General features: G+C 36.6%; 1 protein-coding gene across 3 annotated transcripts in view; it reads right to left on the bottom strand.

The window, feature by feature from the left end:
• The window catches only part of FAT1 (FAT atypical cadherin 1), a 151,710-nt gene that overhangs the window by 23,099 nt on the left and 113,412 nt on the right, over positions 1-15,199 (bottom strand). For 2 of the 3 annotated variants that reach the window (XM_065405092.1, XM_065405091.1), the window contains exons 9-15: positions 9,134-13,201; positions 8,300-8,496; positions 6,954-7,107; positions 4,973-5,206; positions 2,556-2,945; positions 908-1,122; positions 377-514 (exon numbers count right to left, since the gene is read on the bottom strand). In XM_065405092.1, coding sequence (XP_065261164.1) covers positions 377-514; positions 908-1,122; positions 2,556-2,945; positions 4,973-5,206; positions 6,954-7,107; positions 8,300-8,496; positions 9,134-13,201 — 5,396 coding nt within the window. Of the gene's footprint in view, positions 1-376; positions 515-907; positions 1,123-2,555; positions 2,946-4,972; positions 5,207-6,953; positions 7,108-8,299; positions 8,497-9,133; positions 13,210-15,199 lie in introns of all 3 variants that reach the window. The other variant, XM_065405090.1, reaches the window with a different exon arrangement.

Raw genomic sequence — 15,199 nt, forward strand, 5'->3', positions numbered from 1 at the left:
TAAAAAAATTCACACATTCATTAAAGAAACAAAAAGGTGACAAACTGAAGAATTTGTATTAATTGAGAAAAATATTTGAACCCACATAATACACTGGTACTTCAGACGAACAACAAGGCTCTAATATATATATCATATACTATAATTAATAAAAGACCCTCTTACAATCTGAATAAAATAAACACAAACTAATGCCATAAACAGATGCTGTCACTTTTTAAAATTGTCCTCATTGAAAAAATTACATTTACCTTAATTTTAAAACACCTGAAGTCATCAGAATTTACATAAATATCACCCCAGAAAATGGCAGTGTAAGTTACCTGTATTTTAATCTAACCAACTGAATAAAAAAAAAGTCATAAAACTTACTTACCTCTTCTCTGTCTAGAAGTTGAGTCACTTTTATTTCACCCTTGGTAGGGTCAATTGTAAAAGGACTCCCCTGATTGCCATCTATAATTAAGTAGTGAATGTGATTGTTTGAAGGTCCATCAGCATCATCTGCCATAACCTAGAGGACATCATATTTTCATGTAAAACTGATCTAGGCAGACACTGGTGCTCTTTCAATAAATTCATTCTAATGGAAGGCACTGCTGTTTCAGGTCTAGCATATTACAGAGTTATCAAGGCAAAAACTCCAATATTTGGAATATACCAAAGTCAGGTAAACTAATTTCTCTGGAATCTCTCTGCAAATGAAATCATAATTCATATAAATGGACTACAACTAGTACAAAATATTCTACACTTTCCCTATATGTTTTATATTCCCAGTTCTGAAAGATTTCCTAAAAAGTTAACAATTTACAAATTAGTATTTATTTCTCAGAGAGAAACTATGATTGGCTCAACTGAATAAAATAGAGAAAAGATAAAACCAAAACCACATAATAATACGTACCGTAATGACCGATTGTTCAAGCATGGCATCCTCACTGATTACTGCTGTGTAGGTGTCTTGGCTGAACACTGGAGTGTTATCATTGATATCAGTTACATTGATATTCACTGTTACAACATCACTTAATGAAGGTGTGCCTCCATCTGTGGCTTCCACTGTCAAGTAATACTCATGGGAACTTTCATAATCCAGGCTTTCAATAATAAAAATGGCTCCTACAAAGAAAAAATTCATACTTTGATATTACTGTACTACTACATACTATTGCTTTTCAGTTTGTTTTAATTAATTTCCAAATAGCTCAATGACCTGATTAATCCCTGTGTTATGATAGTGTAAAATGGGAGATACACAGCAATGAAATCAAACCCTAAACATTCAGAAGCTGCTGCAACGAAAAACTGTCTCAGAGCCAACTCGTTTCTTCTGACTCTTACTTTCCTTTGTTCTTTTATTGCTAAGGATGTCTAGGAAAACATGTCCTGTTTTTATTTTCTATCAAAATAAATAAAATAAATGAAATAACCTTTGATTTCACTTAAACAGAAACCAGATTTGATGTCAAAAATAGAAGAGTATTATGTCAAGTATGTAGTAAGCAGTGGGAGCAGTAGAACTGCCCAGGCTATACACAGGTTTTGCACCAGTAGAAGGATTTTGGTTAGGGGTGTGATTCTTTTTTAAACCAAAATGGTTAAAGTGGTACCACACTGTTATACCAGACACAGTTATATTTATATGAAGGTGCCTAATTCCAGTATAGTTTGTTTCCCTTCCCATATGACAATAAGTTATATTGGTATAAGCACTTTTATACCAGTATAACTACATGTGGGGAGTGGGGAAGGAGTTGTACCATTTTAACAATAACCAAAGTAGTACAACTTGTGTGTGCAAATAAGGCCTTAGGAGAGAGAAACTCTTTTTCTTGAAAACACCCTTTGCAAAAAAGCTACAGAATATACAGGAATTATGATGTAAGGAGAACTGAGGTATAAATTACTCTTTACTAAAGTAGTAGAAATGGACAAAATTTTCAAAAGCATTTAAGTGACTTAGCTCCGCAGTCCCACTGACTTTCAGTCCTAAAATCCTTCATCTTTAGGCTGGACACATAGTTCTATCTTTCCCTAATGCCATACCAACTCTTCTATCATTACCATCTTTGAGGACCAATGATCAGTTTTCCTTGTCGGTTTAATCTCAGGTCTCTCTTTGACAAAACCTCATTTAGATTATAAATAATGGCTTTTGTGAACAGACTGTTATCTGTAATTATACTTGTTGTTTTTTGTTTGTGTGTTTGTTTTTTATTTTTGGCATGGTGGTTAGGAAACTTCTAGTCTACTTTGTAGACTAAGTAAAGGTATCCTAAATAGCAGCTACCAAAAGCATTACATACAGTTAATTTTTCATATTCTATTACACTTCTTTCCAAGAGTATTTTTAACTGAATGAACATCTCAGCAGACAGTAACAAAACACATCAGTTTAAAGTATCACTGACTTTACAGGACATATGTTTTAAGTCTATCTGCTTGGTTAATCAATTGCATGATGTGTAATAACACACTGCTTGGTGAAAATGATACAGCTAAATATACATTAACACATATGTTTCTGTTAATTCACCCTTATGTTCTGTTACCTGTTGCTGAATCAATACTGAATTTTCCATGTTCGTTTCCACTGACTATTGAATAGGTGATCTCAGCATTGGCTTCAATGTCTCTGCTAGCAGCATAAATCTGAAGGACTTCTGTTCCAATTAAAGTGTCCTCTGATACAGTAGCACTGTACTCTCTATATTCAAACACAGGTGGATTGTCATTTATATCCAAAACAGAAACCACAAGACTACCAAGAGAGGACAGCCTTCTAGGTAAACCTTGATCTAAAGCTTTTAAAGTCAGAGTGTACACTGCCTGCAACTCCCGATCCAAAGGCTTCTCCAACCGAACAATTCCAGAGAATTCATCAATAGAGAACTGTCCATCAGCAGAGTTCACTAGTGAGTAGCGAATTTTACGGTTCATCCCTGCATTTAAAAACAGAAGAGCTTTTAATGGAACATGAAATGATAGCTAAAATGCATTGCTATCGTGATTAATCTAGATAACAATACAAATGAAAAAAAGTGTAAAAACTGACATCCACATTAAAGCTAATTTAAATAACTATACAGGCTACTGTCAAGAGTAGAAGCTACTGATATGGTATAAACTATACCATAGGCTTCGTGACTTCGACTACAGAAAGAGTAAAGTAGCTATCTGTTTTATTCACAGTCTCTGTTAATATGAAAATATTGGTTAGTAATACACATTTAATTATAACTTCAAAATGATAATTTCTACTTTAGAAGGTTAAATCCTTTAAAAAATATTATATATATACACACACACACACACATATATATACACACACACATACATAAACACACATATATATAAAGGGCCAGGCTGCATCAAATAACTAGGCTCTAATCCAGTAAGTTTATTTAAGAATCAAGTACACGAGATGAACAGGAACACCTTCTCTGGCAAGAGTTCTGTATTAAAACAACAACATAGCATTTTGTGCCATTCAGTTTTCTATGAGCCCCAGAGACTGGCAAAGTATGAAACTGGCTCTCTGCTGCTACCTTTTATTATGCAATTTAACTTTATCAGAACACATAATGTTTTTCTGAGCACCGAAGCAATACCAAACATTACAACTTGATCATCAAGACTTGACAGGTATGTGACAGTGTTGTGCCCTCAAACACAGAAATCATACGCTTCTGTAATTCTCCTGTTGAGTTTATAAGCACAAAGCATGACTCTAAGTTCGTTTTAATGTCACATTCAGGCCATATTCACATAAAACTTTATAGCTAAACAATGATGAACAACAAACTACGTATCTCTATACCACTGCATATCATATAACAGTACAATTAATGGAGCTATACCGTATGATACTGTCATGGTCTATTAGACTGAGGGTCATGTTTTAAAAATGTGACTTCTGTTAGCAGACACTCCCTCGAGCACACAGAGCCTGAAAATAAGGACTAAGCCAACAGACTTACAACACTGTAAAATTAGTGTATGTGAGAGGAGACTTGGGCCCACACTTTTCACTTCCCTCCATATTTTGCACACCATTAGTTACAAATAGAGCTAGCTGGGAATTTTTTGATGACACAGTTTGCCAGAAAATACAGATTCATAGAAACCTGAAGTTTCTCAGGACTAGGATGGAAATTCTCATCAAAACCAGAGAGAGGGAGAAACCCACCCTAGAACAGCCAACAGCCTGGTGCTTAGGGTACTCACCTGAATGTTGGAGACTAGGGTGACCAGATGTCCCGATTTTATAGGGACAGTCCCGATATTTGGAGCTTTTTCTTATATAGGCACCTATTACCCCCATCCCCTGTCCCAATTTGTCACACTTGCTATCTGGTCACCCTATTAGAGACCCAGATTCAAGGCTCTTCTGAATCAGGCATAACAAGGACTTAAACAAGGGTCTCCCACTTGCCAGATGAGTATAGCTCAGTGGTTTGAGCACTGGCCTGCTAAACCCAGGGTTATGAGTTCAATCCTTGAAGGGGCCACTTAGGGATCTAGGGCAAAATCAGTACTTGGTCCTACTAGTGAAGGCAGGGGGCTGGACTCGATGACCTTTCAGGGTCCCTTCCAGCTCTATGAGGTATATCTCCATATATATATATATATATATATATATATACACACACACACACACACACACACCTTGGCTACTGGCTATTCTGCGGTGGATTTTGGTTTCATCCTGATGTGTAATGGGAAAAATGTTTGAAGTTTCACATTTTTTTGCGGTGTGAAAACTATATCCTGCCTAGCACTAGATACAGTACATACTTTCAAAGCTACTAAGATGAAAATTGTATCGAATTTACTAGACCTAAACATATCATTTGGCGACCTGATCCTGAGAAGTACTAAGTGCCTGCAAGTCCCACTGAAAGACACATCTAAGTCTCCACTAGCGAACTATTACTATAATTAGTAAATATAGTTAAGTAATATGTACCTGCATCTGCATCTGTAGCCTGCACTCTTGTCAATAGTGTTTTAGGCTCAGTGTTTTCAAACACTGTAATGGAGTAAGGATCAGCTGTAAACTCTGGGGCATTATCATTCACATCTTCTAGAGTGAGAACAACATGAGCCTTGCAGAATCTTCCTCCTCCATCTATGGCCTTGACTAAAAGATTATAAACTGCTTGCTGCTCACGATCAAGTGGTGCTAATGTTTTCAGTTCACCTATAAACAGAAAAACAGATGTAAAATAAATTAACTTACTTGAGTCCCCAGAATTAAGTATCCCATAATGATTTGTACCATGATGTTTTTATAAAATTTTTCTTCTTTTTTAGTCACAAAAGCTAAATAACCATTTTCCTTTTGAGGATAATTTTGTCAATGGCTGAGACAACAGCTGTAACACACTAATGAGCCCCATATTGGGCAAAACATGTAAATGGCTGTCTTTTCAGCTTATAAACGTTAAACACTGAAACCTTTTGCTTTCTAAAAAATCCCTCTGAAATTGAAATTGACCAAATGTGCAGCACGCATAACACAGAACATATACATCTATGCCTACACATACACGATAGTGCATGGTGCTTTATTTGAAAACAAACATTTTAAATAAAAGAAATGTTTGAATCCTTGTTTTAATGAAATGCAAAGTTAGAAGAAAATGTATGACATATTATCCGTGGAGTGAGGAAAGGGAGAGATGGTCATGTGAAGGTTACAAATGGTTTGGGGTGAGGGAAGGCAGCAGCTTCATTATGTAGTAAAACCAAAAATGAGAGATTTGTGCCAGTGATTTGGTAGGGAAGACCTCCCCTTTGCCCAAACCCCTAGGAAATCCACAAGCTCCGCTCTCAGGCCATTAAGTTGCAATCCTTGCATGGGAAACCTACCCTTGGCTCCCTCCCTATGGCTCCACCATTTACTTTGCTTTATTTTTGTTACCCTTTGCTTCTGCACCCTGCATTGCATTGGTCTGGAGAGTGGGATGCTTAGGACCTCAAAGTGGTCCAGCTTGACCTAACTCTTGCTTAAGTAGCTCTGAGAGGCATGAAAACCAACCAATAAGAGTGTGATGGAGTGCAGACCACTCACTTAATGCTTCCAAGCAAGTCTGGGGTGGTTCTGGTTCACTCATCCTATTTAATTCCCTGCCCGAGCTGCAAAGCTTTGAGAACACCGGACTTCCCTTTTGCACTATTCTCTATGTGTACAGCAAGATTTTGATCCAGACAGATGGTTGGCCACCAGAATATGACTGAAATGAAACTTGCTACTTTTCAGGTCAAAAGCTATGGCTAGTAACCAATACATTAAATATGAAAAAGAACAATATTTAAGGTATCCTTTTATTCTGAACTTCTTTGGCATAGACGTCTGATAGCAATTAAAGAAGCCTGACTTTTGGCTTCAAGGTGTTTTATATTTTTAAAGAACATAAGAATGACCATACTGTGTCAGACCAATAGTCCATTTAGCCCAGTATTCTGTCTTCCAACATTGGCCAGTACCAGATGCTTCAGAGGGAATGAACAGAACAGGGAAATTAACAAGTGATCCATCCCACGTTGTTCAGTCCCATTTTCTGGCAGCCAGAGGTTTAGAGACACCCAAGGCATGGGGTTGTGCTCCAACCATCTTGATGGACCTATCATCCATTAATGTATCTAATTTTTTTTTAAACTCATTTATACCCTCGGCCTTCACAAAATCTCCTGGCTAGGAGTTCCACAAGTTAATTGTGTGTTCATTTCTTTTTTTCTTCTCCACATACTGAATGTTTACTGTTTTCCTCTAAAACAATTTAACATTAAATTAACATTTTAAAAATAAATAACATTTGTTTTTGTGCATGCATGCAGATTGATTTAAGTATCAACATTTACATATGTTTTATTTAGTTGTAAATATTTTTTAAAAGGGCAGTGTCTGCAGTTTTATATGTAAAATTATATATTATGAATTTTACCTGTGTCTGGACTGAGCTTGAATTTTTCTGCTCCAGTGCCATGCAGCGTATAAGTAATTTCTGCATTGGAACGAATATCTGCGTCTGTAGCAGAGACCTGCATGATCAGTTTGCCAGGAAGGGCATCCTCTGGAACAGTATCAGTGTATAAAGCCTAAAAGGTTTTAAAGTAACATTGAAAGATTAAAATGTATTAGAGAAGCAATGCTTAATGGAGGAGGGAAAAGAGGACAAGGACAGATGAAATTATCTGCTTGACTTTAGAGGATTCTGGAACATGTGAAGTGAACCAGAGGTTGAAACATCTGAAAACAATAAAGATGTGATTTTCTAATTAATTGCCTCACCGTTAATAAATTATTCAGTGAAGTAATTATTTATTACTGACATTCACAAACTCGAAGATTCTGAGTGCCAAGGCACAACCAAGAATTCCAAACACCTGAACATCTGATTAATTACTTCCTGATACCCAAACCCGTTGGTGTTGTGAATTTCATTCAACTTCCTATCTTGAGCTACTGATAGGTCATATTACCCAGGTCTGGTCTGACCTACAAAGAACTGATTCACCCCTTTTATAAAACAGCATAAGACCTATAGGTCTCCAGTTAGAAACAAAAACACAACACAAACAGGCTTTAAAGACATAGGTGAGATCTCATCGGTGAGATAGCAGAAGTACATTTTTTTTTTTAAATCAGAAAATCAAAAGTGGCAAAGGATGGCTTTGTCAGCAGGCTTGGGGACATATATGGATTACAGAATTCTAGGACTTTGACAGTGCAATTTCCCTGGCTGTACAACCCTTCCACTCCTATCAAGGATAGCTCTGGCACCACTGAGCACAGCACTCTTTTAACTTCACCTCTATTAGAATGTATACAGCAGTATCATTCTGCCAAGTGCAGGTACCTAGACTTCTTTGGAGCCACACTTCCTATGGAAATCAGTTAGTATGCACTGCCATGGCAGCAGCATAAAGCATGCTCTCTCTTTGCTTTATCTTTGCAATGCTTGCATTAACATGGGAATTTAAGAACTGAAATTCAATTCATAGTCTTCCAATCCTCTGCATAGTGGCACACTGAGTTATGAGTAGGTTGCTGGGTCAGGCCTATGAGTTTTTAAATTATAGTGAAATTTACCCAAGAGACTACCCTTATTCGGCAACCTCTTGTCTTAGTGGCCCAAAATACATTTCTTCTCCACATTTATTAGAAAGTCACTTCCATAAAGCAACCAATTTTTGTCAGTCTCTTGAGTGGTCACCTAAGATAAAGAAGATTTTACAACGAAAGTGTACATACACTGAAAATGGCTGCCCATGTAAAATTCAAGCCTACCTTTTCACAAACAGGACTGTTGTCATTAGCATCTAGAACTTTAACCTCAACCACGGCTTTTGTTGCAAAGGTCCCATCAGTAGCTGTAATATTTAGAAGGTAATTGTCCTTTTCTTCCCTGTCCAGAGATTTTCTGACATAGACTTTCCATTCATTCTGCATGTTTTCAATTGCAAACTGTCCAAAGGGATCACCTCCTAAACAGTCAAAAATATGTCATTCAAGCAAAAAGATATAATGCTACTATTTAGGAGAAAAGAAAAATCTAAAAAACCCCAACAATCACACCTCATGGCTTTCTATATATAAAAAAAAAATCTTGATTTTTTTGGGGGGTAAAAGTAGCATTTTAACTCGGGTCTTATATAAATACACATAAAAAGAATTTAAGTGCATTCAGTATTTGCTATTAATGTTGCCATGGTGATTAATGTAGCATTACAGAGGACGACATATTTAAACAGTTACACTAAACAGAAAAACATTTTAAAAATCTACGGAAGATTTATTTAAACTATGTTCCATCTATTATCTTATGGATTTTTTTTTTGCTTTGTTTTTCATTGCATTATTTATTTTAGTCTATCTCTCTCTTCCTGTAGATATAAATATCACAAAGACAAAATGAATTCTAATTAAACCATTTTTAAACAAGGTAAGTAAAAGAAAAATGATGCATCCTGATGGCTTCTGAAATATTTTAAAAATTCAAAAAATGGCTTGTCACAGATGACCCATTTCTAATATTTTGTAATCTTTTTAAAGTGTAAGAGTTACCTCACTTCATTCTAGTTTTATAAATCAAGTTAATATTAAACGTTTTAAAATGTTTACCTGTAACATAATAGGTGACTTGTCTGTTAGATTCTTCTGTATCAGCATCAGTGGTACTTAAGATAGCAACCACACCACCAGGTGGATCATCTTCACTAACTGTCCCTTTGTATATCTCCGCAGTAAAGCGTGGAGGATTGTCATTCACATCTGTAACGGTAACTTCAACCACTGTCATAGAAGACAACTGAATTTTTTCACCACGATCAGATGCAACCACTGTAATTTTGTACTTATCCCGTTTCTCATGGTCAAGCGCTTTGAGGGTGGTAATCCAACCTGTTTCCATGTTTATGGCAAAAGACTCTGTGATTTCCAGTTCTTGTGATGGATCTAAACTATATGTAACCTGCCCATTGAGTCCTGAATCCAAGTCAGTTGCTTTCACTTGGATGACTCTCGTTCCGCTTGGCATGTTTTCCACAATGAATGCTTCATATGGACTGGACTCCAAAACTGGTTTATTGTCATTTGCATCTTTTATCTGAATGCTTATATCTACCGAGGAAACAACATTATAACTGTCATTCGTATAATGTGCTAGCACTGCAAACTGATACCACTTAGTTGTCTCATGATCAAGACTCTTCTCAAGTTTCAATCTTCCATTGTGTCGGTCAATAACAAAGCATTCATCCCTATTGCTTTCAGGAGTGTTCCCTTTAACTAGAGTGTATACTAATGTTTGATTATGCTCTGCATGTATAACATCAATCTCAGCTCCAATAGGAATGTCCTCGGAAACAGTATAAGAATAAAATGGCTCTGCAAATTTGGGAAGAGTCACTTCTGGTGGGAGTATTCTAATATAGATAGGAACCACTGATTGTTTTTGGGGGGATCCACCATCCCGGGCTTTAACAAAGAAAGTTAGAAACTCATTTTCTAAACCAATTAAGCTTTCTTTTGTAGTAATTACACCAGACAAAGGATCAATTTCCAAATTCTCGTTGACACTTTCAGACTCTGCTTCAATGGCATATGTAATGTCTGCATTTGTACCCTCATCAGCATCAGATGCCAAAACTTTAGTGATAAATGTTCCTCTTGGAACATTAGATCCAATATTCACTTCATACTCTGTTGCTCGGAATTGAGGGGCATTATCATTATCATCTGTAAGTATCACATTAACATTGCAAAAAGCAACTTTTCCTCCAGCATCCTTGGCCATTAAACTAATAGAAGTTACCTTTTCTGTTTGTGTTTCACGGTCAAGCTTTTCAGAGGTAAATATTTGACCTCTCTCATTAGTATAAAATCTATCTTTGGCAAAGTCATTTACAATATGATAACTGATTTGGCCGTAAGCCCCAGAATCTTCATCTGTCACTTTAACGTCAGTCACCAAGGTATGCAATGGAGCATTTTCAGCTAGTTCCACTTCGTACTCATTCTGACTGAAAACAGGGCTATTCAAATTGGCTCCAGTAACAGTTATCTGTGCCTGAGCTGAACTTCTAAAGACCCCATCAGACACAGACACATTAAGATTGTAAAGACGCTTCAGGGTCTGTTTGCGTGGGTTTGAGATGGAGATGATGCCAGTTTTGCTATTAATTACAAAATTCATGTGATCATTGCCTGTCAGAATTGAATATTCCAGTTTGTTTACATCTGAACTGTCTGCATCTGAGGCTTTTACACAGGTTACAAAGTGTCCACGGGGAGCCAGTTCACTAATTTTAGCCTCATAAAGCAGTTGGTTAAATAACGGTGGGTTATCATTGAGGTCAGTTATATTGACAGTTACAATAATGTCACTGCTCAATGGGGGCATTCCACCATCTACTGCCCTTACTAGTAATTTGTGTTGCTGGATATGTTCATAATCCAAAGTTCTTGCTGTCAGAATGAGCCCACTGCTGCTATCTATGTGGAAATACTCGTGACTCTTGCTATTATTCTCAACCAAGTGATAGGAAATCCTTCTGTTTGTTCCAGAATCAGCATCTGTAGCACTAACTTGTACAACAGATGTTCCAATTACAGATGCCTCAGAAAGGATTGCAGTATAAGATAGCTTTGTAAACAGAGGATGATTATCATTTATATCTTCCACTATTATATCTACAAACACCTCAGCGTGAGCCCCAGTTAGAGAGTCAGTTGCTCGTATGCTCAGTTTATAGGCGGGATGGGACTCAAAATCTAGAGTGGCAACAACAATTATAACTCCAGTACTGAAGTTGATAGTAAACTGATTGAAAGGATCTCCATCTGTGATACTATAAAACACCTTAAGTCCTTCTGGGCTGTTTGCTTGTACATGGACAACAGGGCTATGCAACTGGATGTTTTCAGGTATCTCAGCGCTATAGAAAGGCTTTTCAAAAACTGGCATGGCTTTATTCATAACAGTGATTGGGACTGTAACTTCAGCAGAAAAACTTGGTTCTCCTCCATCTTTTGCCACCACTGTGACAAGATATTCCTTATTTAGTGTGTCTGGTTCAAACTGTCTCTTGAGTGTGATTTCACCAGTGGGCCCAATATGGAAGTGTTCATGATGGTCTTTAAGGTAATAGCGTACCTCTCCATTACTCCCTATATCTTTATCTACTGCTGTAACACGTCGAATAATGTGGCCCACTTCAGTGTCTACTTTAACAGCAGCATAATATGGAAGATTGACAAAAACTGGACCGTTATCATTTACGTCTTCTATAGTGACCTTCACCACAACATGTGCAACTACTGATGGTTTATGCTCCTCTGTCACTTCTACCACTATATCAAAAGATTCTTGTTGTTCTCGATCAAATGGTATTCCTGTGGTTGAAAGTACTCCTGAAGTGTAGCTGATTTTAAATCTACTGTCTGGATTTAGAATATGATAAAACAAAGGCTCATTTATTTGATTCCCTACAGCAGTAATGACAGCTATTGTTTTCACCTCAGTGGAATTCTCTCGCACTACTGCAGAGTAGGAACTCTGTGTGAACTTGAGTTGACTTGCTTTGCTTTCCTTCACATTAATTTTTACAGATGTAGTGCTTGCAAATCTCCCATCAGATGCTCTGACTGTTAATTCATATCTGCTTCTTAACTGACTTGTATTTTGTACAGTTATAGTTCCAGTCTTAGGATCTATTGAAAATTTGTCTCCAATGTTACCTTCAGTGACAGAATAAATTAGTTGTGAAAAAGCTCTTGAATCAGCATCTGTAGCATTTACGGTGATGACTGTCACTCTTTTATATGTAGGCACCAAAAGGGATGCCTCATACAAATCTTTTGAAAACACAGGAGGACAATCATTGATATCAATTACATAAATAGTAACATTAGCTGCATATTCTGCAAATAAACGTGGTGTCCCCATATCATGTACTTGTACTGAAAACTGGAAAATGTTTGTCTCTTCGTAGTCCAAACTCATTATGGTACGAATGGCACCAGTGCTAGAATCAATGGCAAAATACTTGTGCACAGATGGTTCAACAATTTGATAAACCAGCAAAGCATTTGATTCTTTATCAGCATCTGTAGCTCGAATTACTAATGGGATATTCTTGTCAGTTAGAACTACACTGTTAATTGAAGCTGATTCACTGATGAGTCCTGTGTATTCTGCCTGCATAAAAACTGGTGAGTTGTCATTCTCATCCCGAATATGCACGAAAACAGTTGTATTAGTAGACAACCCAGCCATGTTGGTTCCTTGAACAGTTATCATGTAAAAAGACAAAGTTTCAAAATCAAGTATCTTCTTAGAGGTGATGACACCTGAGTTTGGATTGATATCAAAGGCATCACCTACATTACCATCTTTTATCTGATAAACTACAGAAGACTGACTATACGCAGTAACCATTCCAACAAAACTACCAATGCTGGCACCTTCAGTGACTTCTGTAGAATATTCCTTCAGTGTGAATTTTGGTGAGGCATTATCAGAAATTGTGACAAAGATAAGCACTGAAGTTACTTCGCTCATTGGAGGATTTCCTTTATCTGTAGCTTTCACCACCAAATTGTACTCTCCTTGGTTACTACAATCTAGTTCTTTTGCAATTCTAATAGTGCCCAAGATGGGATCTATAGTAAAAGAATTTCCAATATTCCCTGCAGAGAGAGAAAAAAAAAAAAGTTAACAATGAAAGAGACAAAGATACATGTACAAAAATTAAGAGTCTGTGCCCAACTGGCCATAAACTAAAAGAATGCGTACATGTTGAGAAGCAAGGGAGGTATTAATGTTTCTTAATTTTGTTCCAAAACAATTTCTAGTCATCTGGAATTTTCCTATAAAGAATTGTTAGTACTAATTTTTGTTTTACTCTAAGATACTTTGCCTTAACATAACTGGAATAGTTGTCCAGGCCTAAAATAAAATGCAGAAATGTAGACTGTCTTAAAATATGCCAAGTTTTCTATAACCTTAAAAAATTACTGGTGATGTTCCTTCTTTAAATCAATCTTCTTAATGAGCTCATGGTCAATCAAATCAAAGAAGCCATTAAACACAAAAAAATATATTTAGGAACTCGGGTTAGTAGCATAACAGTTATATTTCAGGAATTAAAATTAATTGCCTCGTTTGTGGAAAAAAACAGTGCTTTTAATGTGTCTCAAGTGCATCTCAATTAACTGTTAATTCAAATGTCCTTTAGAAGTAATGATTTAAATTAAAGATTCCTTAGTGAATTAGACACTATGGAATCCCTCAGTAATTGATGAACATCATTCAGAACAGCTATGAACATATGACATGCCAACTAATACACAGCAGTGAACTGACTAAGCTATTTGAGGTTACTACGGGTGTCAAACAGGATATCTTACGTCACCCACGCTCTTTTTATTAGTAGTGAACTGGGTAATGAGAAAGACCACAGAACAATCAGAGGCATACAATAGAATTTCACACAGAAGTTAAAGGACCTTGATTTTGCAGATGACATCAACTTGCTATCCCATACCCACAGGATTTTACATGCAAACCAAAACAAATGATCTCCAAGGTTGAAAATCAGCACCAAGGAAACAAAAACCATGAGAATCAACACACAACAAGAAACATCAATAATGCTTTCTGTGACTGACAAAGAGGAGGTCTAATATTTCGCATATTTTGGAAGCATTTTAAGTACAACAGGTGAAACAGATGAAGAAATTAAAGCAAAATAGCAAGAGCTAGTCAAGCCTGTGCAACTCTTAAGCTGAGCTAAGAGAAACAGAAACCTTGCCTTCCAAACTAAATTTTGAATATTTAACACTATTGTAAAGTCGGCCTTACTATATGGCACTGAAACTTGGTCTTATTAAGACCTTAGTATCTAAATTCCAAGTTTTCATAAACAGCTGCTTTAGACAAATCCTCAAAATCAGATGGCCAGGAAAAAAAAAAAAAAAATCACAAATGAAAAACTCTGGAGGAGAATGAAACAGAAAGCGATAGGCCAGGAAATTATGGAACAAAAGGGAGATGGGTAGGACTTGCATGGATGAAAGACCCAAATAACATAACAAGACAGGCATTGGACTGCAACCCCTAGGAGAAGAGGTGATGAGGCAGACCAAAGAACACACAACAGAAGCAGAACATGGAAATACACAACAGAAGCAGAATTGAAAGCTATCCAAATGACATGGGAATAAACTAAGACTGCAACAGGAGACTGGCAAAGACGGAACGCAGTGATGAAGGCATGGAATAGAGAGGCAACAGAGAGAGAACTAGAGCAAACATTTCCCTCCCTAAATTGCTACTAATTAATGGGCTATACCCTGTGCTTTCTGAATTTTACCAGCTGCAATTTGATATATAACAGTTGAAAACAAGTAGTTATGAATAAGCCTTTTACAAGTAAAAGAAATTGTAATGGATTTTGCAGCCTGTAAGATTTCAACACATGCACTGAATTAGACTAGAATTTGTGATTCCTCAAAAGTTTAATTACAGAGCAAATATAGCAAATATTACTAAAACCATGTTCTGAACAGGGAAATATTTTATTTAAAATGTTTGAATTATGCAGATGAGTGGGCAGTTGATATTTTCTTTTCTGTTAGTTAAGGCTCTAAGCACAGTGGCGTTCTTAGAATATCCCATTACAAATC

The sequence above is a fragment of the Emys orbicularis genome, chromosome 5 (genome assembly GCF_028017835.1).
Source record: "Emys orbicularis isolate rEmyOrb1 chromosome 5, rEmyOrb1.hap1, whole genome shotgun sequence".
Lineage (NCBI taxonomy): Eukaryota > Metazoa > Chordata > Testudines > Emydidae > Emys > Emys orbicularis.